Genomic DNA, 23,590 nt, shown 5'->3' with positions numbered 1-23,590 from the left:
GTTACGCCAACGGTAAGCCCACATTTTCCTCAGGAAAGCCTTTGCAAAAAATATGCACTATTGGTTACGTCTTTACTTAATCTGTATGATTAGATAGATCCGTCATGAAAACAAATTTATGTTTGTAAATGATTACGGTTAAAAATAGGCTAGTTGAAAAACGAATTGGAGTAACATATCATTGAAGAGTTATTATTATTAAAAACGGCCTTTTGTGCTAATTAAATGTCTGAATAGGGCTACAAATCGTTTTTTTTATTTGAGTATATTATTTCTAAAAAGTAAGATCAATAATAAATAAATAATAATAAGCAGTTGAGCAATGTAATTGGCTAATGAACATAGCTTAGTCTGATAATTTCAGTATTTAATATTATAGTAATGTACCAACTGACAGGGTTCCCTGAATAGTTTACAGCTTGAGGTTTATTGTTTTCCTTGAGAAAAATTAATGTAGAACTAGCTATATGAATGGATATTGAAACGACTGAGCGACTGTGAATAAAAATGAAATCAATTCAATCAATTCCCAGCCCTACATGCTAAGTTAGCAACCTCCCAGAACATCCTAGCAACAACTTAACAACCACCCAGAACACCCTAGCAACCACTTAACAACCACCCAGATCAGCCTCATAGAACCCCATAGCAACCACAATGAACAACCTAGCAACCAAATTATGAATTATATTTAATAATTTTATCAAATTATATCAACCACAAAATTATTAACCAAATTAAGTCCAAAAACTGCAACTCCCATGTATTTTCTTATTCCCTGCACAAATCCAAACGAATTACCTGCAGAAACACTTTGTTTGGACTCCTATAAACTGGCACCAGAGCCCGGACTCTCCTCGACGCCAGAACGGTTGAGATTTCAACAATGCAAAGCATATGCTTATGAAAATAATTACCTAACCTTGAGTTCAGGGGCTTCTTGGCTACAGATAGAGGGGCCAGACACAGCGCCAGGTAACGTCTGCAATTATAACCGGGCTGAATAACCTCCATCAAAACTCACTTCATGCGCATTACGCGCAAGAAAAAGCCCATAAAAGCCTATTCAGGATCAAGGATGCCTGTTCCCAGAGGCCCCTCTATCTCTAATTGTAATCTATTAAGAATCACAAAAGCTGCAGACGGGAAGGTTTCCGAGCGGAGCGTCTGTTCAGACAGACAGGCACCTGGGAAATCGGAGGAGGTTTTCAGTCCAGGAGGGAAAAGTGTATCGCTTTCTGAAGCTAATTAGTCCTGTACATGACCAATCAGAAGAAATACAACAGCTGGCCAAGAAATATATTTGCCTTCCATTCGTGAAAGACAGCCAGTGGAAAGAAACAGAGGAATACCTGATGTTATTCAAGGGGGCCGTTTCAGGGGACAAAATGTGGGACAAATAGACCCTCAACAATCTCATGTTCATTGTACGGCTTGAATGGACACGAGTACCGGCCAAGAGAAACATTCAGAAGGGGGGATCCCACGATGCCTGTCAAAAGAAGATTTAAGAAATTATATTTTACAAACATTAAGGTGTTTTAATAGATTATGAGTGGCCATGCAAAGTGAAAAATCATCTAAATAGTAAAATATTTCTAATGTGATAATATGATATTGAAATAATATTAATGAGTATAAATATTCAAATATTAAACACTCATGTGCATAATTATAAAAATACAATTTAATATTAAATATGTCACAGATCTGGAAGAAAAATCTATCTTCTATATGGAAAATATGATTTATTTTGAATTTGGGGTGAGAGCCACTCTTTATGCTTGTGCCATATTTGCGCCATACAAAAACAGGATCACACTAACATGAAACACTATACAAACATACCCAACAAACCATGGTTTATTATATATATATATATATATATATAGAGAGAGAGAGAGAGAGAGAGAGAGAGAGAGAGAGAGAGAGAGAGAGACCTACTCTGTTAAAGAAAAAAAATCATGATTTGTTATCATAACGTTTTTTTCTTCTGTCAAATCAACTTAGATGTGGTTTAGATAACATAATATTTTGAGTTTCTGATTAAATCAATCTCCTTCATTGTATTAAGTCAATTTTTCAATTTCAATGAACTTACAGTTTTAAGGCAAACAAACTTCATTTCTTAAGTTAAACCAACAATATATTTTTTTTACAGCATATACTTGTATTCTGTTCGGAATATGACATTCCAGACTGTAATTACACTTTTAACCAGCAGGGAGAGACACAGCTCCTACATTTATTTTAGCCTGGTACTGTCCTGTACAAGTATTCATTTGTAGACTCAAATCCATGATCATGTTAGAGTCCAAGTTCCCCTGTTGTCAATCATTTCATCCCTTACTCAACCTATCACCAAAATGACATTTAAAAAAATATATATATACTATATATATATATATAACTTTAAGATCAATTTGAAAAGCACAAACACCAATAAATATTCAATAACATTGAAAGGCAAAAACCAGTTTTATTGCAATTGAATCGTGCAACAATGAACAGGCTGAGAATGCACAGATTTGCAGTACTGAGAGTTTAAGAGGTAGATGTCAAAAAACAACAGATCCAGAACAAAAAAATACACACACATTGAAACTACGGAGTGTCAAACAAGTCAAAGGGAATGTCAATGCAACTCTTTAATAACTTTCCTATGAATAATCTCTATTTCCTAATGGATAACAACCCACGATTGTAAACACCAGCAGGTATTAACGGACTGTATTGTTATGTATTATTTTTTCTCCATAAAATGTACTGTTCTCAGAATTAACATGTAAACAGCACTATTATGAATGGAGTCATAATATTTTCAGTGCAAATGCTCAGAAATATATTTTCTACTCTGTATAGTAATTGTCCTTAATGCTATTTATGCAAATTCCTATTTAAAAAGTAGCCGTAAAGTATCAGAAATATAAATTTGAATGTAATTCATTTCCCCAATATACAGACCATACATTCTGACCATTAAAAACACAAATCAATCATTCATCTGATTTTTATCATCTTGGTAAAGTCTCAAGTGCTTCACTACAATCCATCATTATAATATTAATGCCTAATTCAGCACACAAAAACTTTTCTTGTTATATTTAAGTGCATGATTGTATTCAAATGCTCGGGTTGGGGAACAAAACTATAACATAATCATTATACAAATATTCAGATTACCAACTAGAGAAAAAAAAAAAAAACTAATGTTAAAGAGTCAAGGGTCAAGAGCCGAACTAAAGCAAACACTGATCACCATAATGGTGACATCAAAACTTTAGTTTTTTCAATAAAACATTAACATCTAAGCATCAGTTCATTATCAATAAGAATGTTTGTATGAAATAAAGTCTGGATTTTAGTAGGTGAAGATGCTGAGATCTTGAGAGAGTGTATAATGTTCAATAGGTATTTAAAGGACTGGCTCTCGTGCTTATTTGGACACTTGAGTCTCTTCTGCTCACCAAGGCTGCATTAATATGATCAAAAATACAGTAATATTCTGAAATATTGTATTGAAATATTATAATGTGTTACAAAGTGTAATTTATTCCGGTGATCAAAGCTGAATTTATCATCATTCCTCCAGGCTTGAGTGTCACATGATCTGTCAGAAATCATTATAATATGATGCTCATTTATTATTGCTGCTCAATTATTAATAATGACAGTGTATATCTACAGTATTGCTTTATGATTTGAACCTAACAAACTTATTTTTGCCGTAAATCTTTCTTTACCGTAAACAACTCTTGATTTCTAGCACATTTCCATGTCTTAAGTGTCCAAATGTTATATTTTATTCATATTTATATTTCATTTTATAGGGTTGCTGTATAAAACCTAACAGCGTTTGTATTTCATGAAGGCTGATTGATTGATTTTGTGCATTTGATTTATAACGAAGAGGTTGATGTTTTCATATATTCACAAAATGACATAAAAGTGCTTTGATGAATCTGTATTACATTCAAAACCGATTTTCTAAACTCAAATTATCCATGATTTTCTTCTAAAGTTCAACAGGAACCTGAAATCCTTTGATTCATTTCCTCCGATCCCCGTATAAACATCAGTAGCTCTACCCAGAATGCCCTGCTGACGTGAAACAGAAGCGGAGGGGTGTCGGGAGACTGAGAGGATCACTTGTTGTTGGTGCAGTAGTTTGCGTAGTTGGCGCAGGCCTTCTTCATGTCGGTGAGAAAGGCTGGGACGCCCGTCTGAGGTGGAAACACATTGATCAACACCGTTACATCAATAAATCCACATGGAGGAAAAGATGGATGATGTACAGCCGGCTCACCTTCGCTGCCCAGTTCACCAGCCACGTCGGGATCATTCCTCCAGGATTATCAAAGTAGTTCATGAACACTGGATTATGATTCAAACACACACAGTTAGCGGTGAGCAGGAGTATGTTACGTGCATGTGTGTGTGGGTGTGTAGGTGTGAGTGAGTGAGTGAGTGACTGAATGTGACAATGAGTAAGTGAGTTACTGTGTGTGTGAGTGAGTGTGTGAGTGACTGAGTAAGTGAGTGAGTGAATGTGACAAAGAGTGAGTGAGTGACTGTGTGAGTGACTGTGAGTGAGAGAGAGAGTGAGTGAGTGAGTGAGTGAGTGAGTGAGTGAGAGTGAGTGTGTGTGAGTAAGTGAGTGTGTGAGTGACTGAGTGAGTGAGTAAGTGTGACTGAGAGTGAGTGAGTGTGTGAGTGTGACTGTGTGAGTGAGTAAGTAAGTGAGTGTGTGTGTGTGAGTAAGTAAGTGAGTGTGTGTGTGAGTGAGTGAGTGAGTAAGTGGGTGAGAGAGTGACTGAGTGAGTGAGTGAGTGAGTGGGTGAGTGAGTGACTGAGTGAGTGAGTAAGTGGGTGAGTGAGTGATTGAGTGAGTGAGTAAGTGGGTGAGTGAGTGACTGAGTGAGTGAGTAAGTGGGTGAGTGAGTGAGTGACTGAGTAAGTGAGTGAGTGACTGAGTGAGTGAGTGAGTGAGTGAGTAAGTGGGTGAGAGAGTGAGTGAGTGAGTGAGTAAGTGGGTGAGTGAGTGACTGAGTGAGTGAGTAAGTGGGTGAGTGAGTGACTGAGTGAGTGAGTAAGTGGGTGAGTAAGTGGGTGAGTGACTGACTGAGTGAGTGAGTAAGTGGGTGAGTGAGTGAGTGACTGAGTAAGTGAGTGACTGACTGAGTGAGTGAGTGAGTGAGTAAGTGGGTGAGAGAGTGAGTGAGTGAGTGAGTAAGTGGGTGAGTGAGTGACTGAGTGAGTGAGTAAGTGGGTGGGTGAGTGAGTGACTGAGTAAGTGGGTGAGTGACTGACTGAGTGAGTGAGTAAGTGGGTGAGTAAGTGACTGAGTGAGTGAGTAAGTGGGTGAGTGAGTGAGTAAGTGGGTGAGAGAGTGAGTGAGTGAGTGAGTGAGTGAGTGAGTAAGTGAGTGAGTGAGTGAGAGAGTGACTGAGTGAGTGAGTAAGTGGGTGAGTGGGAGAGAGTGAGTGAGTGAGTGAGTGACTGAGTGAGTGAGTAAGTGGGTGAGTGAGTGAGTAAGTGGGTGAGAGAGTGACTGAGTGAGTGAGTGAGTGGGTGAGTGAGTGACTGAGTGAGTGAGTGAGTGACTGAGTGAGTGAGTAAGTGAGTGAGTGAGTAAGTGAGTGACTGAGTGAGTGAGTAAGTGGGTGAGTGGGAGAGAGTGAGTGAGTGAGTGACTGAGTAAGTGAGTGAGTGAGTGTGACTGACAGTGTGTGAGTGAGTGTGTGAGCAAGTGAGTGACTGAGTGAGTGACTGTGTGAGTGCGTACGTGTGTGCGCATGTGTGTCAGTGTGTGAGTGTGTACCTTTGGTCCCGCCGTAGCCGTCGCTCTCCATGGCCAGACTCTGTTTGTAGTCTTTGACCCGGATCACGCCTCTCTTCTCCGCACACTGAGACACACACGAGCTCTTGGCTAAAACCACCCAGATCTTCCGTCCTCCCGCGTCCAGATCCCGGCGCTCACGCACATACACATACTCCAGAGGGTTAAGGCCTCACCGACAGACGTCAATCAAATATTATTATATAAATCAAGAAACATTATTCGTCTGACACTGAATCCGTCTATTCCCGCACACACACACACATGCTTGAAGTGTGCCTGTAGGATACATCCCTGTTGGACAGAGGTAATGGATATTTCACCTCCCAGTATATGGCTTTCTGCCCGCTGTAGTCTTTCTCGTGCAGCTCTGAGGATGACACACACACACACACACACAGTGTAAGTACTTGCATACATAAATAAGGTCACATGTCGATGTTAACATTAGATAACAGCAACTAACAATGAACAATACTGTACTTCTAATGTGTTTTTCAATCTTAATAAATATGCCAATATGTCCAGCTGTATCAGTTAATATTTTTTTTATTTCTTCTTGAAACATACTTTGCAGCATTATTTTCCTGTTATCACTGTAAAGCGGCGTTTCAACAATCTGTATTGTAAAAAAGTGCTAATTAAATAAATGTGAATTGACTTCACAATGGAAAGGAAACTAAGGAGAACTGAATTTTTTATGTGCAGTAAAAATGCTGTGAAGTGTGAACAAATATATATTTCTCAGTCATAATAGCCAATGCATTGAGATGAACTATGAGCAAATGAGACCCGGTGTTACCCAGAACCTAAACTACACACATCAACAAACTGTTATTATGAGAGGAGTGTGTCCAGATGAGTTATGAGTTAATACAAATTAAGCTTTTTGTAATGCAACACTGTTAACCCTCAGGGGTTGTTTGTTTCAGAGTCACACTCGGGGTGTTCGGGTCCAAAAATAAAAAAAATCATGATTTTTTTTTTTACTCGTTTTTTATAATATTTTTTTCTTTTCTTTTTTGGTGCTTTGAGAAAATTTCAAAAAAAAAAAAATTATAATTAGTATTAATGCAATAATTATGAAAAAATTTCCCCCCATTGAACATAACAGAAAAATTATTTTTTTTTTTAATATTTTTTTAATTTTTTTTAAAGCTGTATTTCATTTTAGAGTCAAGCCTAGGCCTCAAAAAAGCAATTTTTGAAATGAGATGGATGCCATCTGGTGGACAAACTGAGCATTTTAAAAATGCAAAACACATGTATAATTTATTTTTTTTGGTGTGTTTGTGTATAAAAGTGTGTTTGTGTGTGTGTGTGTGTCTGTTTTGCACTCTTGATGTTTTATAGATTCACCCCTTCACTGTTGTGGGCTTTTTTTCAAGATCGTGGCTGATTTGTAGATTGTACGCACAAACAAACTCACTATTTTCACATATTTGCCAATTTCCCATTCATTTTCCATGCGGGTCCATTTGGAGGACTCGAACACCCCAAGTGTGACTATTTTTTTTACAACCTTAGACTATTCACATCCTGTCCCCAATTTTTTTGGGGTGTTCAAATACCAAATACCAACAAAGTCACCAAATTTCAGACCATTCCGAGGAAGCTGTGATTTAAAAAAAAAAATTATTTAAATTCTTCGGGTCCATTTGGGCCGAACAACCCCAGAGGGTTAAATGTCATTTTAGAGACACTGTTTTTTTTTAGAGACACGTTTTCAGTTCCAGCTTGACATCCACACATCAGGTGTGAAAACTCAAACCAGACCTGAACCCCTCCTGAACTCGATCCGGACGCCGTCTGCGAGTCTGATCCCATCATGCAACCTCATGAGATCCATGTCCAACATCTAACATCTTCCCAGAAGACTGGAAGCGATCAGAAACCACAAACGTTTCAGGGTTTGACTTCAAAGTCACGTTAAAACAGCTTCATAGTTTTAAACAGTTGAATTTTATTATAAAACGGACTTTGAAAGCCCTTCCTTCAGAGCGTCTCCAAAGCCTCGACTCTCGAAACACATGAACGCACACAGCAGCGTCGGCAGAGCGCTACGAGAGACTGTTAAATGACCTTTTGTGTCAAAGCACATGACGTTACATAACAACGTGAACTTGTAGAGCTGTAGTTTCACCACCTGACTCCTGCAGGTTCATTTCGGCATTGGTGTTGCCATAGAAACGCAAAAGATATATACATGTGTTAATATTTAGACCACTTATTGAATGTTATTGACCTTTAATGTGTTAATATAAAATATCCACGTTTGTGTTAGTTCACAGTGCATTAACTACAGTACATACCTTTTGATCTTAAAAATGTATTAGTAAATGTTGTCTAACTAAGATTATAAAATGCCGTAGAAGTCTTTTTCATTGTTAGCAAATAAAACATTTTTGTAAATTGTTGCCATAAACTTTAACTTAAAAGATATATATATATATATAAAACTTGAACTCATTTTATTTCAGCTGTTGCTTACACTTTATTTTAAGTTATTTTGTAGTTACACCAGTAAGTACTGAGTAATATTACTGTACTTGCTATAGAGTTACGGTTAGGGTTTGGTTTAGTTACATGTAATCATGCATAATTTATAGTTATTACTTTAGTGAGTGGATTTAGTGGTGTAAAGTGTTACCCAGACAGTTGCCAAGTTGAAATTTGTAATTTTTGTTAAGTAGAAATTGATGAACTAAAATAACCACAACTATAAAAACTATATAGACATTTATGTCTATACTAAAATGACAAAATCCAACAAAATTACTAAAACTTTAACATGAAAATTACAACCGAACATATAAAAAGGCAAAATTTCTAATTTTCGTTTAGTAGAACTTGATGTACTAAAATAACCACAACTTGAGATTTAAAAAAAACTATAGACATTTAAAAATAAAACTAATAAAAATGAAAAAAATTACTAAAAATGTAAAATGAAAGTTACAAACGAAAATATAAAAAGGCAAAATTTCTAATTTTCGTTTAGTAGAACTTGATGTACTAAAATAACCACAACTTGAGATTTTTTTAAAAAAACTATAGACATTTAAAAATAAAACTAATAAAAATGACAAAATGACTAAAAATTTGGAATGAAAATTACAACCGAAAATATAAAAAGGCAAAATTTCTCATTTTCGTTTAGTAGAACTTGATGTACTAAAATAACCACAACTTGAGATAAAAATTAAAAATAAAAACTATAGACATTTAAAAATGAAACTAATAAAAATGACAAAATTACTAAAAATTTCAAATGAAAATTACAACCGAAAATATAAAAAGGCAAAATTTCTCATTTTCGTTTAGTAGAACTTGATGTACTAAAATAACCACAACTTGAGATAAAACTAAAAACTATAGACATTTAAAAATAAAACCAATAAAAATGAAAAAAAAAACAACTAAAAATTTCAAATGAAAATTACAACCGAAAATATAAAAAGGCAAAATTTCTCATTTTCGTTTAGTAGAACTTGATGTACTAAAATAACCACAACTTGAGATTTTTTTAAAAAAACTATAGACATTTAAAAATAAAACTAATAAAAATGACAAAATGACTAAAAATTTGGAATGAAAATTACAACCGAAAATATAAAAAGGCAAAATTTCTCATTTTCGTTTAGTAGAACTTGATGTACTAAAATAACCACAACTTGAGATAAAAATTAAAAATAAAAACTATAGACATTTAAAAATGAAACTAATAAAAATGACAAAATTACTAAAAATTTCAAATGAAAATTACAACCGAAAATATAAAAAGGCAAAATTTCTCATTTTCGTTTAGTAGAACTTGATGTACTAAAATAACCACAACTTGAGATAAAACTAAAAACTATAGACATTTAAAAATAAAACCAATAAAAATGAAAAAAAAAAACGACTAAAAATTTCAAATGAAAATTACAACCGAAAATATAAAAAGGCAAAATTTCTCATTTTCGTTTAGAAGAACTTGAGATTTAAAAAAAAAAAAAACTATAGACATTTAAATAAAACTGATAAAATACAACAAATTTACTAAAACATTCAAATTAAAATTACAACTGAAAATATAAAAATATTAAAAAATACTGATAAAAACACAAAAAAAACAAGCACTGTTGAGCAGAAAAAGACTAGCAGGCGTGTGTGTGTGTGTGTGTGTGTGTGTGTGTGTGTGTGTGTTCCAGGCCTGAACGGGTCAATCCGACGATACACAGATCATGTATTCAGCGAGCAAGGGTGGAGGCTCGTGATTGTAATCAGAAGCATTTTCAACGAACGTTCAGTGAAATTAAACATGTGAACAACAGACACGATGTTCAGATGAAAGAACAAAAACAAGTCCTGTAGTGTGACACACATTTATTTAGAATTAGAAGAAAACAGAGATGATGAAACAACACTGCGGCGTGAAACGATAGAGACTGTAAACACTTCTGGATCCGGGGGTCAGTTTGTGTCGGTGTGTGTGTGTGTGTGTGTGTATAAATCAGTGTAACACACCACAGGGGGACACTAGAGGACATACATCAGGACTAAAGCACAAACGCTGTCAGATGCGTGAGGCTTTCCGTGAAAGATCAGCTCAAACACATGCGTACAGGGTCCGCCTGGAGCCAGAGATGTGTTTCCAATAAAACAGCACTCCACCCTCACACACACACACACACACACACACACACACACAGCTATTCACGGTCTGTTTGTGTTTGCGGGAAATACACCACCCTGCCATGTCATGTCTTAAACATGAGGAAAACTAAACGGCCTCAAAAGCTAGTTTCTTATCAAAAAGATGTGTCAAAAATATGAATGTATTATGAAATCCTTCCCGGATTAATCGTTCCCGGATCCCGAGACAGAGCATGTCCATGTTTAGAGGATAAAACGAGCTCCGTGTTGACGATTGCCAATGTTAACATAGTTTAAATTGAACTTAAAACACAATTTTCTGAGCTTTTTTTCCAACACAAAAGTCTTTCCCTAGATAACTATAACCTGCAAAAACAACTCAAAGCATCCAGGTTATGACATCACAACTACAAGCTCATTAACATATGATATGACCTCACACATTTACATATTAGCAACCATGTAAAACAACTGATTAATGACCATGTGAACTACAGTACTTGGTCCAGATCTTCTGCCTACGTGAGACTAGTGTATAAACCACATCACTATCAAACACAACACACACACACACACACACACATATAATGACAGAATAAACACCGGGTTATTTCTACTGGGACATGTGCATGACGTACCAGTCCAGTTCCCAGCGCATGTGAACGGACCTGACCACCATCAAGAGGAGAAGCTTCAGTGTGAAAAAACAGGAAAATATGTAAAAAAAAAAACAAAAAAAAAAAAAACAAAACAAAAAAAAAACAAAACAAAAAAAAACAACAACCCATAATGCAGTGGGCGCCAGTTTATTTGAGCTACATACCATGACTTTAAGGCATTTAAAGGGATAGTTGACTTTAAAATTATTATTTGGTATGTTTTATCTTACCTCAAGGGCATCCAAGATGTAGGTGACTTTGTTTCCACAGCATTTTCAATTTTGATATTTTTAGGTCAAACCGTTCTCTGTCAGTCATATAATGGAGGTCTATGGTCACCACCTCAAAGAGCATGCACAGAGAAGTCCAAATTAAACGTGATTTAATGACTCGTAAATGTAAGTACACATTGATGGCCTAAGACACGAAACGAGCGGTTTGTGTGAGAAAACGAACAGTATTTATATCGTTTTTACCTCTTGTTACCAAAAGCGCCCGCGCCCTCAGATCACTTGGACGTGGCTGTGTTAACAAGAGGTAAAAACGATATAAATACTGTTCGTTTTCTCACACAAACCGCTTGTTTCGTGTCTTAGGCCATCAACGTGGACTTACATTTATGAGTCATTAAATCATGTTTAATTTGGACTTCTCTGTGCTGCTCTTTGAGGTGGTGACCATAGACCTCCATTATATGACTGACAGAGAACGGTTTGACCTAAAAATATCAAAATTGAAAATACTGTGGAAACAAAGACACCGACATCTTGGATGCCCTTGAGGTAAGATAAAACATACCAAACATTAATTTCAAACTCTGTAATATCATCGTGAGCTGAATAATAAGCCGATTATTGTCTGCTTTATAGCTGAATTACCTTCATAATTGACTCGTTTTACCGAACCGAATAAACATTGAACTGACTTGAGCTAAACGACACCGTCTTCACATTTGTTGAAGTGATTCAGTAGTTTTCACACACAGTTTTTTAATGTTACTTAGTTGTTGTTCTGCTACAGAAATGGGTGTAGCACACATATATAATCCACTCAATGATGATTCATGAGAGTAGGAATGTGTCTAAACCTGCCGTACGAGTAACTGAGAGTCAATCTATCATGACACTGAGGCTGAATGCTTATGAAATAATGGTTTTCATGAAGATGTTTATGACTTTTTAAGTTACCTTTGGCATAGGAGTCCCAGTGTCTCCTGTAGTTGAGATCCATGTAAACATCTGCGAGGAGATCTGGAGAACAGCCGTCCAGAGACCCGAACACTTTGTACTCGTACAAACCCGTTTCCTGTTCAACAAATGCATCACAAACACACGCAACATCACAGCCAGAGCCTGCAATACTGAACAAGCGTCGTGATATACGAATGATTGATGTGGTGTTATGTTATACACGCACTTCATCTTGAATGAATACGTCATGGTCGCTTTTGCTTATAAATCACTAAAACATCTGGATCTTTTATAGGGGATTTTGGTCATTTTAATCCACACTGAGCCACATAATGTAATATGACTTTTAAATGTTATGTATATCAATACATATTGTGTTCTTTATTATATAACAGTTGTAAATCACTGGACTGCCACTAGATTCACCCATTCAATAATAGCATATACTCATTTTAAATAGTCACACTTTCAACTCCAGAAAACATTTATCCGGGTTGACCTATTTTTTAAAGTACATTTATATGGGGCAATTTGTCACAGTGAGAAGCTGACATAAAAAAGCATATTAAACAGAAAGACGGTATTAAGTAACTCATTATTAAAAGCGCAAGGAGAAAACGGAAGAAATAAAAAAAAATAGTTTTATTCAACTAAAATGCACATCTGAGTTTTATTTTGATTCGATATTTTTAAAAATGCATGGATTAGTGCTTTTACTGTGAGTTTGAAGCAGGTTTGTTATCGTCATTATCATCACGTCCAGATGTTCGATATAATTTACGTTGGACATTGTATTATGTTATCGTGCCTAAAATAATAATCAAACGCAACCATTGTATTATGTTATGTCACGCATGATGTTATAGATCAGATTGCACTGCATTGTTTTGATTGTGTACAGGGCGCGTGCGCATTGAGTCATTCATCATCATATATTCACCTTGTTGTAAAGTCTGTATATTTTAACGTTCATGGTCTCGGTGAAGAACTCCCAGCCCCCGTCGAGCATCGGCTGGTCCAGCTCGGTCCAGGCCTGCTGAAACTCCTCATCGCTGAACTGCAGAGCCATGTTTCTTCCGCGTTCACCACCACTAGAGTCAGGAGTCATGTGTGCGCGCGGCCGCTGACGTCAGAGCGCTGCTGATCGCGCGCCACGTGCTCGCGCTCACGTAGATTTCGTAAATGATATACAAAACAATATAAATAGATATATGAATATTATTGTTATATATAAAGACAGATCATTATATATTTATATATATTATATTATATCTTATATATTTATATTACATGTCACATGATCCTTCAGAAATCATTATAATATATGATTATCAGATGATAAAGAAACATTTATGATTATTATTAATGTTGAAAAAAAGTTGTAAATAAAAAGTTCAAAAAAAGAACAGCATTAATCTGAAATGGAAAGCTTTTGCAACATTTGTACTGCCTTTCAAATGTTCTGGGTTAATAAAATTGTATTTTTATTTTGGGAAAGAACTTAAAAAAATGATAGCCTACATATATTCAGCAAGGATGCGTTAAATTGATCAAAAGTGACAGGAAAGACATTTTTAATGTTAAAAATAATCTATTTCAAATAAATGCTGTTCTTTTGAACTTTCTATTCATCAAAGAATCCTGAATTTTTTTGTTTTAAATAGTTTTCACACACTTAAAATAATAAAAACTGTTTTTGAGCATCAAATCATCATATTAGAGTGAATTTATATATTTAATAAAATAAATGCAGCCTTGGTGAGCATAAGAGACTTCTTCTAAAACATTAAAAAATCTTACCAATAAAAATAATAATAATAATAATAAAATAAATAAATTATATATACGTATATATATATATATATATATGTAGAATTTACTTATTTTTTGTAACACATTGAAAATATTACCAATCAATCAATCAATCAATATATATATATATTTTTTTTTTTTTTTTTTTTTTTGTGCCTGTCAGCCGTTCTGTAATTTTAAAATTAATTCCAGCCGGGTGGTAAGGAGCCTAACATGAGACATATTTGTCCGAGAGTAACCCAATCCGGTCACCTTTGTTCCCAGATGAAACTCTATACAGTATATAGTTGTGAAAGTGTAATACAATAAAGGGTTAGATCCAGGCTGATAGGAAAGAACCTGTGGAAAAACAAATCCCTTAAAACACTATACAGCCAAAAAAAGAAGAAAAAATAGGTGTTGCAATTAAACGAACCATTGAAGAAACTTTAAGGAGTGTTTGTATAAAATCTGTTCATTAAAAGAATGGTTTGGTGAGAATTGCACTGAATAAACTCAAATGAACCTAAAAACCAAACTCTCAGCGTCTGTGTGCTGTCAGTCAGAGACCGAGCGATGTCCGTCAGCGCGAGCTGCGTTTGAGGAGAGATTTCCTCCGGGAAGGAAGACTGTAGACAACACCCTGTATCACATTACAAGAGAAAAAGAAGCAGAGAAACACATTAGATGCTTGAGTCACACATAAACGCATTCAAATTCACATTGACACATATTCAAATGTATGTCCACAAACAAAACGCGCACTTGTGCAGTGATTTAGCGGCAACTGCAGCAAGACTGTTGAAATAAATATTGTATTATGCAATAATTTCCATATTATTTGACTGTGTACAACTATTCAAATATATTATTCATCTTTATTTATTAATTTGTACCTTAAATGCATGGCTAACAGTGTTTTCCAAATGAAAATACACGAACATTTTGGTTATTAGGCTACATATCGTAAAAATATAACCAGAACTAAATACACACATATCATCAAGCAACTTCTTATAAAAACACTACTGAAGGAGTGTTTCTGAAGAGCATTTTTGCGGCCCAAAGTGGGCGGAGCCGGCCGTCGCCATCTTGCCATCACTCCCGGATAACTGAAAATGAGCGAAGAGGTGGATTAGGTGACGTAGTGACATCACCGGCAATCCACCTGTCACTCAAGTGGCCACGCCCTTAATTATGCACAACTTAAGGCTTAATACAATTTAAAAGGATGAGTTATAAAAAAAATCACCTCCCTCACAGTCGTCATGAAGGGCAAAATTAGCTATAAAGAGCAAAACAACTCTTTGTACCAGGCTGTAAACATGTTTTTTTGTGTTGTTAAGTTGGGCATTTTAACATGGGGCTCTATGGGATTGACTCTCTTTTGCAGCCCGTCTCTAGTGGTCAGTCGATGAACTACAGTTTAAGTCACTTCTGTGTTGGATTCAAGAGAGAGATGGTACGTTCTATTATTCATCCGTCTCAGAGATCCGAATCGGACGACAGACGTTGCCTAGCAACACACCCCCTTTCCTCGGATTTCTCCTCTCAGACCACCGAACAAGAATTCCGTTTCGGAATTCAAGATGGCTGCGCCCTGTGACTTGTCATTGTTTTTTGAACCGCTTTTGCATTTTAAATGACGATTATAATCACTCGTATTACTGCGTCCCCTGTGGATATGGGAATCGGTTGTTGTGAGTGCAATTACTAACGTTGCTAACAGAAGATTAACATGAAAAACATTAAATAAAGTGAACATTTTCAAGTTCAAATGGCTGCGTTTTGATAAGGATAAGGTCATAATATTTTTTTTTAAATGTAAGTGCCTGGTACTCGGCCAGTGCTACCATGACAACAGCTTTCTCCGACTTGGACACGCAAAACATAATAGAACGCGACGTCAAATCCGAGGTCCGAGTTGGTTCGTTGGCTATAATAGACTGGTAGGTTGAAACTTACAGTTACGGTAAAGGGGCGGGACATTTCCCAAACAGGCTCAAAGCTATTGGCCAATGACAACAAACTGATCAATTCGACCAATCAGAGCACAGTGTGCTTTTCAGAAGGAGGGGCTTCATAGAGACAGGAATTAAACAGAGCGTTACTGACAGACTGGAAAGAGAGGAACGTAAAACATGAGGAAAGAAATATCGTTGGAACATTCATGCGTGAAAATCGAAATCAAAACGCTGCAACGTTATACTGTCATGAGCATTACCTTTGTTTGATATTTATGACTTATTTTTAAAGCTTTAACCAAAATGAATTATACCCAAACACACTGGCAAAGTTATATAGTTCCTCTCAATGAACATTATTACATGCCCACCATCACCGCAAACCATAATCGAGCAGCAGATGACATGGTTTACAAAGCTTACGCCCCTCCCCGTGTGTTCAGACTGAAGCAGCGCTAGTTCACATGGAGGAGGAGGAACTCAGACGCACTTCTAGTGAATGAGACCTGCACACACAGTCAGTCAGTCTCCGACACGCTTCAAGAGGAGGAGATCTCAAGGAGCCGGCTGTGTTTGGACTATAACGGGACTTTAATGCCTTCGGTTTGCTGAACAGGACCTTCAGAGGGCAGGATGGAAAACACGTGTGAGGTGAATGACTTGCCCCTGTCTCAGATTACCTTAATGCATGCACCGAATTCATTATTTCACATTCATAAAGTATTATTTTCGTAAGGGTGTCGCACGTGGCATTAGTGAATGTTTCTGCTGCCTTCATGCATGCAGTTTCTGAGGTATAGCTAGTGAAATACAAGACCTTTAATGTCGGTTTCTCAAAAACACAAAGTTTTAATGTAGCTATTGCAATGATAATATAAAGATAAGTTATTTTAAGTCACCAAAACAAACGTTTTAATGCATAAATAATAGCATTTTAATTCACTATAAATATAAAGCAATAAATATACTGTTTTTGCATTATTTAGTGCACAAATGCACTCATTTGAACATCCTTTAAACACTCAAAAACGGCTTTAAAGTAGCCATTAATTTGATATTTTATGACTATATCAACTTTTATGACAACTGATTATAAACAAGACGTAGCTTGATATTTTAAACATCTAGTTCTGGATGAAAATAATATATTTTTTTGGCTATAAAATTATAAGCAAATGCCATTTTCAGATTCTGGCCTGGGAATGAGTCTGCAACTCTATTCGGATTTGTTTGATTGTATTGTGTTTTTGCTATAATTAAATAATGTTACTACCCTTCATGGGTACCCCGCCACTTTTCTGAAACAAAAAAACCGCATGCTCAGTTTCGAGTAAAAACAATATCCGTCAGTTGATTGCAGAGATCTACTGTAAATGTAAAAGTATTGAATCTGAAGCACATGAGGGTTAAAATCCAGGTTAAACCGCGCAGCTGTAATGCGTAACGGTCAGAGAGAAGTGTCACGGGCGTTTGGCAGCTCTGCTGACCCTCTTAAGAAAAAGCCCCTTGAGAAGTGACTGTTAATTTATACGGCGCTCGTGTTTCATGGGCCGGTTTGTAATGTCATATCGCGAGCTCTCCAGGGAATGTGGCAGCTCTCTTTGCGTCATTCAGACGACGGTCGGCCTGGCCCTGTGGTCAGAAAGGGGATCTGGGGGCTCTTCCCGCTTGAAAACCAAAACAACTCCACAGACTTGCCCTGCGCTCGCATGTGTTTACTCGCTCAACCATCACTATTACTATTCCTTATAGATTGAGTTTGGGCTTTGTTTAGATCATTAAGTATTGCACTTCAGCGTGTAACTCGTTCTGCATCATATAAACAAACAAACAACACTAGCAACCAACCTAGCAACACACAAAAACACCCTAGCAACTACCTAGAAAACCATAGCAATGCAATGACAACCAGACGATGCTTCCCAAAAGTATCGTTAGCCAACTATGGTCACAAGGTCCGTCATTATCAGCATAGTTCAACGGCTCGGTGTTTCCCAAAAACATAGTTCTAACGAACATTCGCAAAATTGTGTGTTTGGATTTGAAACGACAGCTCTCGACCTGTGGTTAGAGAAGCAGTTTCTTGTTTGCATGACATGTGGATTTAATAAAGCCTTATATTGAGCCAAATAAGCAAGCTGGCATTCAGTATGTTTTATTTAGAATACATACAAATGATTTACGTCTTTTAGTTTGTCAAGAGATTTAAAGCGAAGTTTATGTGCGAACGTGCTCTAGTACGCAAGAACGAGCCTGTGATTGAATCTAAACTGTATAACTGAGAAAAATTAGAAATAGTCCTCAGATGCCATGTCTGTAATGTATATCAAAACACCTTGCTTTAATTCGATCTCAAAATGATTAATTAAAAGTAGTTATTACTCCACCACGTGAGTGACGTCATAAACCAACGTGGTTGAATGACCAATTTGCGACAAAAGTTTGGGAAAAAAACATTGGGTGCATTTCCAATTTGAATTTGCGCAACTTTTAGCGCAGACATGTTGTAATCGCAGACGAAATCCTAGTTTGTTTACAAATTTCAAAGATGTACTTCGCGATTAATTCAGCAATCATTTGATCTGTTGTATTATGTCAACTAAATAAACCATATAGCAAAAATCCTGAGAAAGAAAGGTTTTGTTTGATATATGACTTGCCATTGTTCATCAAACTTGACCAATGCCTTCAATATTCAAATTTATAATCACACTTACGTTTGATCGGTATTTCGGTTGCGGGTGGAGGAATTTAAACAATTAAATTGTGCAATATGTAAAATGAATTAAAAAATGATGGTTTTGTGTGAAAAGTAAAGGGTCTAAGCTTTGTAGTGATATCACATATGACTGTTAATGTTTCATCAGGACCTTTAAATATTAAAGGGCGATCATAATAACGATCTTAATAACGCAATTCACACTTACGACCTTAACACGTTAAAGGGTATTGGAAACGAAGCTAGTGATGCAAACTTATTGTTCAGCCTCCAAAAAAAAAAATGCAGTGCTCTATTGCTTATTTTAAAAAAAGGTTTTAAAACCATTTTCTCATTGTATGTGTAGTTCGTTTATAGCCTGCATTTTGCCGGTTGCATTTAGGCTTCAAAATTCATTGAACAAAACGCGTCAGAATAATAAGCTTTATTTGGTCACAACTTATTTTCTGCCATAATCCAAAAGCCAATGGAACCCTGTTGAAGAAACCAAAGTAGCCGCGTTTCCGTTACAGATTTGCGCAAAACTTTTGAGATCTAAAACTATTGCGAAATGACTGTGTTTACGTTAACCGATGTTATGCGACTAAAACTTCGGCCTCCAAAAACACTGCTTAAAAAGGCTCTAAAACCATTTTCAAATTAAATAAAACCCTGTATTGTAATAAACTCGTCTTGCTTTTTCTTACAGGTGCGGAAACGGTGAGAACAATATTGAGTAGGGACGGCTCAGACTTCGGCTGATGCCTCGAAACACACTGACCCTTGACCCTGCGATGCCCGCCGAGCTTGTGAAAGACACCATGACGATCCCCGGAGCTCCCGAGCGAATCCTGGCCGAGAAAACCAACAACAACGAGCCACCGCCGGCCGTCACCGTTCCTCTGGTTAACGAGGTGCAGTTGACGGCGGCCACCGGGGGAGCCGAGCTCTCCTGCTACCGGTGCACCGTCCCGTTCGGCGTGGTGGTCCTGATCGCCGGGATTGTCGTGACCGCCGTGGCCTACAGCTTCAACTCTCACGGCTCCACCATATCCTACTTCGGACTGGTGCTGCTCTCGGCCGGGCTGGTGCTGCTCGCCTTGAGCGCCGTCTGCTGGAAGGTGCGGATGGAGAGAAAGAAGGAAAGGAGAAGAGAGAGTCAGACAGCCCTGATGGCCCATCAGAGGAGCATCTTTGCCTGATTTACACACAAGACTCCAAAAAACAGTCAAAACGTCGTTACACTCACATTTTGGAACAATGTCCAGATGTTTTGCCCCCAGTTCAGAGCAAACGAGTTCTCTCGGAGAAAAAGACGGATGACGGGATCAGAACGAGTGTTCGGAGCATTTAATCGAGACTGTACTTGCAGCTGCATGCGTCCAGATGTCGAGACACAGCTGCAGTGCAACGCGAATGTTTTCTTACTCAGCGTTTTTGTCTTGTTTTCCATTAAAATACCTTAGATCAAGGTACATTTATTTGAGATGCTATGAAGCCATGTTTTTGAGTGGGTTTATGCATAAAACTAATGTCAACGGGGTCAGAAAAATAATCTAGTTTATCATTTACTGTTCTAATCCAATTGACAGATATTTGTTCTTGTTTTAAGCATAAACTCACATCATTTTGATACATTTTTCAGAAAACAAGACTTAGAGCCAGATTTACAAACAGCTTGTGTCAGTGCTAACCATTTTTGGCGCTAAAAAACTACTGTTAGGTAAGCGCTGAAAAGGCGTGGACAGGGTTGTTTTTGCGGCTCACCTTATTGCATATGCATCTGTAGGAGTTTTCCGATATTTACGATAAAAGGCCTCGTCCACACTACTGCGTTTTCGTTTAAAAACGAAGACCTTTTGCTACATTTGCACCTCCCGTCCAGACTAAAATGAAAAAAACGAAGACCTAAAACGGATAAGTTTGGAAACGCTGCAGCTCCGTTTTGCGTTTTGAATCTCCGGAGGGCGTTTTAGTGAAGACGGAACAAAACGGAGGAGTTTAGAAACGCTGACGCAGAGGCTCATGCTCGGCTCTATGATTGGGTCCTTCCCTGATTCGTCAGCCACCGTTTACACCGGCACGCACATGCCCAGTGTTGGTGAATGGTCACGTGATCTGCGTTTTCAGTCGTTTTAATGTGGACGGAGATCCATTTTAATATGCAGATAAAACGCTGGTGTGGACGGAGATCGTATTCGTTTTAATTCTCCGTTTTTAAACGAAAACGCAGTTGTGTGGACGGGGCCTAAGGTTCGCGCTAGTAAATGTACTGGTATATGTGCCATTATTTACCACCCAACTTATCAGACTGATCTCATGAAATGGCGTATGTATGACACGCCAATTCGTATTTCCATTTTTGGCGTGCTATCAACACGCATAATCGCTTTTCAGCGTGTTTATGAACGCCGTTGACATAACGTTATTACTGTATATATATATATATGACCTACCCCAACACCGTCCCTAAACCTACCCGCCACTGGGGTTAATCGTGTTTATGAGTCTTCCCTTACCATCCTAGGGAAAAAAAATATCACTCCCCAGATGTAGATCTACAATTTGCTTCGTTTCGCTCGGATATTTAACGGCGTGTACATACACGTGGAATCACTCAGACATTTAACGGCGTAGACATACAAGCGGATACGCGCGGATAGCTCAAAATGCGTATAGATAACACGCCACTTGACTTGAAAGTGGTGTGTATGTTTACGCAAAAGTCATGATGTCATGTTGAAATTATTTACCAACCCAAAAAGCATGTCTTAAACCAGAAGCTAATTTGCGCTGCTCTTGGTAGATTGTAGTCTTAAGTTATTGTCTGTGAATGAACACAATATTCCTCATTTAAATTATTCCCGCCTAAGGCATACGGTAAATACGGAGGTGATGTCTGGTTGAGTTGTTGAAACTCGCGATTACATGGGCGTGACATTTAAGAAATAAGCTCAAAGCTCTTAGCCAATCACAACACACTGGTCCAGCCGACCAATCAGAGCACAATGTGCTTTTCAGAAGGAGGGGCTTCAGGAACTCAACAGAGCGTTACTGACAGACCGGGAAGAGAGGAGCCGCAACAATGGAGAATATGCGAAAAATAATGTGTTTTTTGAACATTCAAGCATGAAAACCAGTTCTAGTAGGGCATAATAGGCCCTTTTTAAGTAAATGTATCATGATTTAGGAATGATTTGGAAAACAAGACAAATACTATGTACAGTAAGAATGTAATTTTTTGCAGTGCGGGACAACGCTCGTTTTCAGGACCTCACAGCTTCTGACGGGCCGCAGCGCTAGCCAACCTTTCAAGTGGTTTGTAAGCGCTTTCTTTCTTTTTTGTTTTCTCCTCAGTTTTTTTTTGCCTGTCAGGCAGGATCGTACGGTTATCTGGGACGCGGGCCAAGGCAAAATTAAGACCAGTAACCGCTGTGCAAACCCAGAGACGGGAAGTGCCGTATTAATCCACGGCTGCTTCCTGTCCGGTCGGATTAATGGAAAGACGCACTTTGAGACATAAAGGAAAGGGAGGACAATGAGGAAATGAAGAACAATGATCTTTTTCTTCATTGAGAGCGTTTTTCTGACACCCAACTACTTTATATGTCACTTTCGTAGACGTACGGTACTTAAATCACTAGTGGTATGATGTATATACAACAATGGGCTGGAAAACCACATGCTATTATTTTCTTTTATTGAGTTTATTGTGTTTATATTCTTGTATTCGGACTATGACGACAGACGTGCTCTGACTTGAGCGGCATGTGAAGTAACTTAAAAAGACTGATAACCGCATTTAAGATGACAGTATTATGTGTATTTGAGCACTTTTGATCATTTCAATAATCGTGAATCGTTGATTTCAGGTGCTTGTGATTGATGGGAGACTGACAAGAATGTGTCTTAATAATTCAGTTTCAAATTGTTGTATGATTGTAATCGTCATTAGTGTCTTTGGAAATGTTTTATCTGTAAGCTGTCGACAGAACTATTTTTAATAAACTCCTGTGCAAACAGAATACGTTATCTTGTGGTATCATGTGAGTGATTTATTTTAAAAAAAAATCATCTGAATATATGAATATTCTGTATAATATATCTATATCTATCAATTATATTATCTAATCTAAAATAGTTCACTGCACCTGTTGCATTAAAATTGAATATTTGTGCTGAAAGCATCCCTTTTAAAAGTAAAATGATAAAACAAACTGTTATGGCTTTGAACTCTGACCGAATGAGCCGCACTGAAGTCTCCTGTAACTCTTTTAGAGGCGACTGGCTTTAATTATTTCTCCCGTGACTCTTGCTGTTTGTTTGAAGTCTCAGTTAAAGAGCGCTTTGGGACGGGTCGATTGTAACGAGCTTTCTCATGTGAGTAAAACTTTCAGTAATGAATGGAAGGAAATGTGTCTTTCTTTTAGCATGTTCTCATGACTGCACTGCGCATTGTGTGCCTAGATGACCCACATGTAGTTTGTTGTTTTATTGTTTATTGATTTGAGCAGTGAATTTGAAAGTCTTATTTTTTTAGTAAGACTGCATCACTATTACAATTGCTCACATGCAGGCGAACAATGATAAAGTGTGGTCAAAATCCAATTAACATTTTAAATGTGTTGTTTCGCAAACTGTTTGTTTTAAAAATTACCTTGGAAACACTAATACAACGCTCTGGCAACTACTCTGAACACCCTGGCAACCGCATGTCAACACTCTCACAACCACGCAAATCATTTTAGAAGGAAGAAAGCAATATCCTGGCAACTACCCTGAACACCCTAGCAACTGCATAGCAACACTTT

The 23,590-nt window shown here is 37.3% G+C and overlaps 2 protein-coding genes across 2 annotated transcripts; one reads left to right on the top strand and one right to left on the bottom strand.

Moving 5' to 3' along the window:
• Nucleotides 1-4,000: 4,000 nt before the first annotated feature.
• On the bottom strand, nucleotides 4,001-13,449 carry pctp (phosphatidylcholine transfer protein). The gene is made up of 6 exons (XM_039678081.2): nucleotides 13,267-13,449; nucleotides 12,324-12,441; nucleotides 6,130-6,209; nucleotides 5,822-5,993; nucleotides 4,307-4,374; nucleotides 4,001-4,223 (listed from the first exon to the last, which is right to left on the bottom strand). Exons 1-6 carry the CDS (start codon nucleotides 13,432-13,434, stop codon nucleotides 4,146-4,148), a joined length of 684 nt encoding a protein of 227 aa, XP_039534015.2. The 5' UTR covers nucleotides 13,435-13,449; the 3' UTR covers nucleotides 4,001-4,145.
• A 6,091-nt stretch (nucleotides 13,450-19,540) lies between these two features.
• tmem100a (transmembrane protein 100a) lies at nucleotides 19,541-22,811 on the top strand. Its single transcript, XM_089128111.1, has one exon. It carries the CDS (start codon nucleotides 19,541-19,543, stop codon nucleotides 19,979-19,981), a length of 441 nt encoding a protein of 146 aa, XP_088984237.1. The 3' UTR covers nucleotides 19,982-22,811.
• Nucleotides 22,812-23,590: the final 779 nt, after the last annotated feature.

Source organism: Pimephales promelas, chromosome 3, assembly GCF_988280905.1.
Source record: "Pimephales promelas chromosome 3, fPimPro1.hap1.1, whole genome shotgun sequence".
Lineage (NCBI taxonomy): Eukaryota > Metazoa > Chordata > Actinopteri > Cypriniformes > Leuciscidae > Pimephales > Pimephales promelas.
Note: the sequence above shows the minus strand (reverse complement) of the source record. Positions and strands in the feature narration are given on the sequence as shown.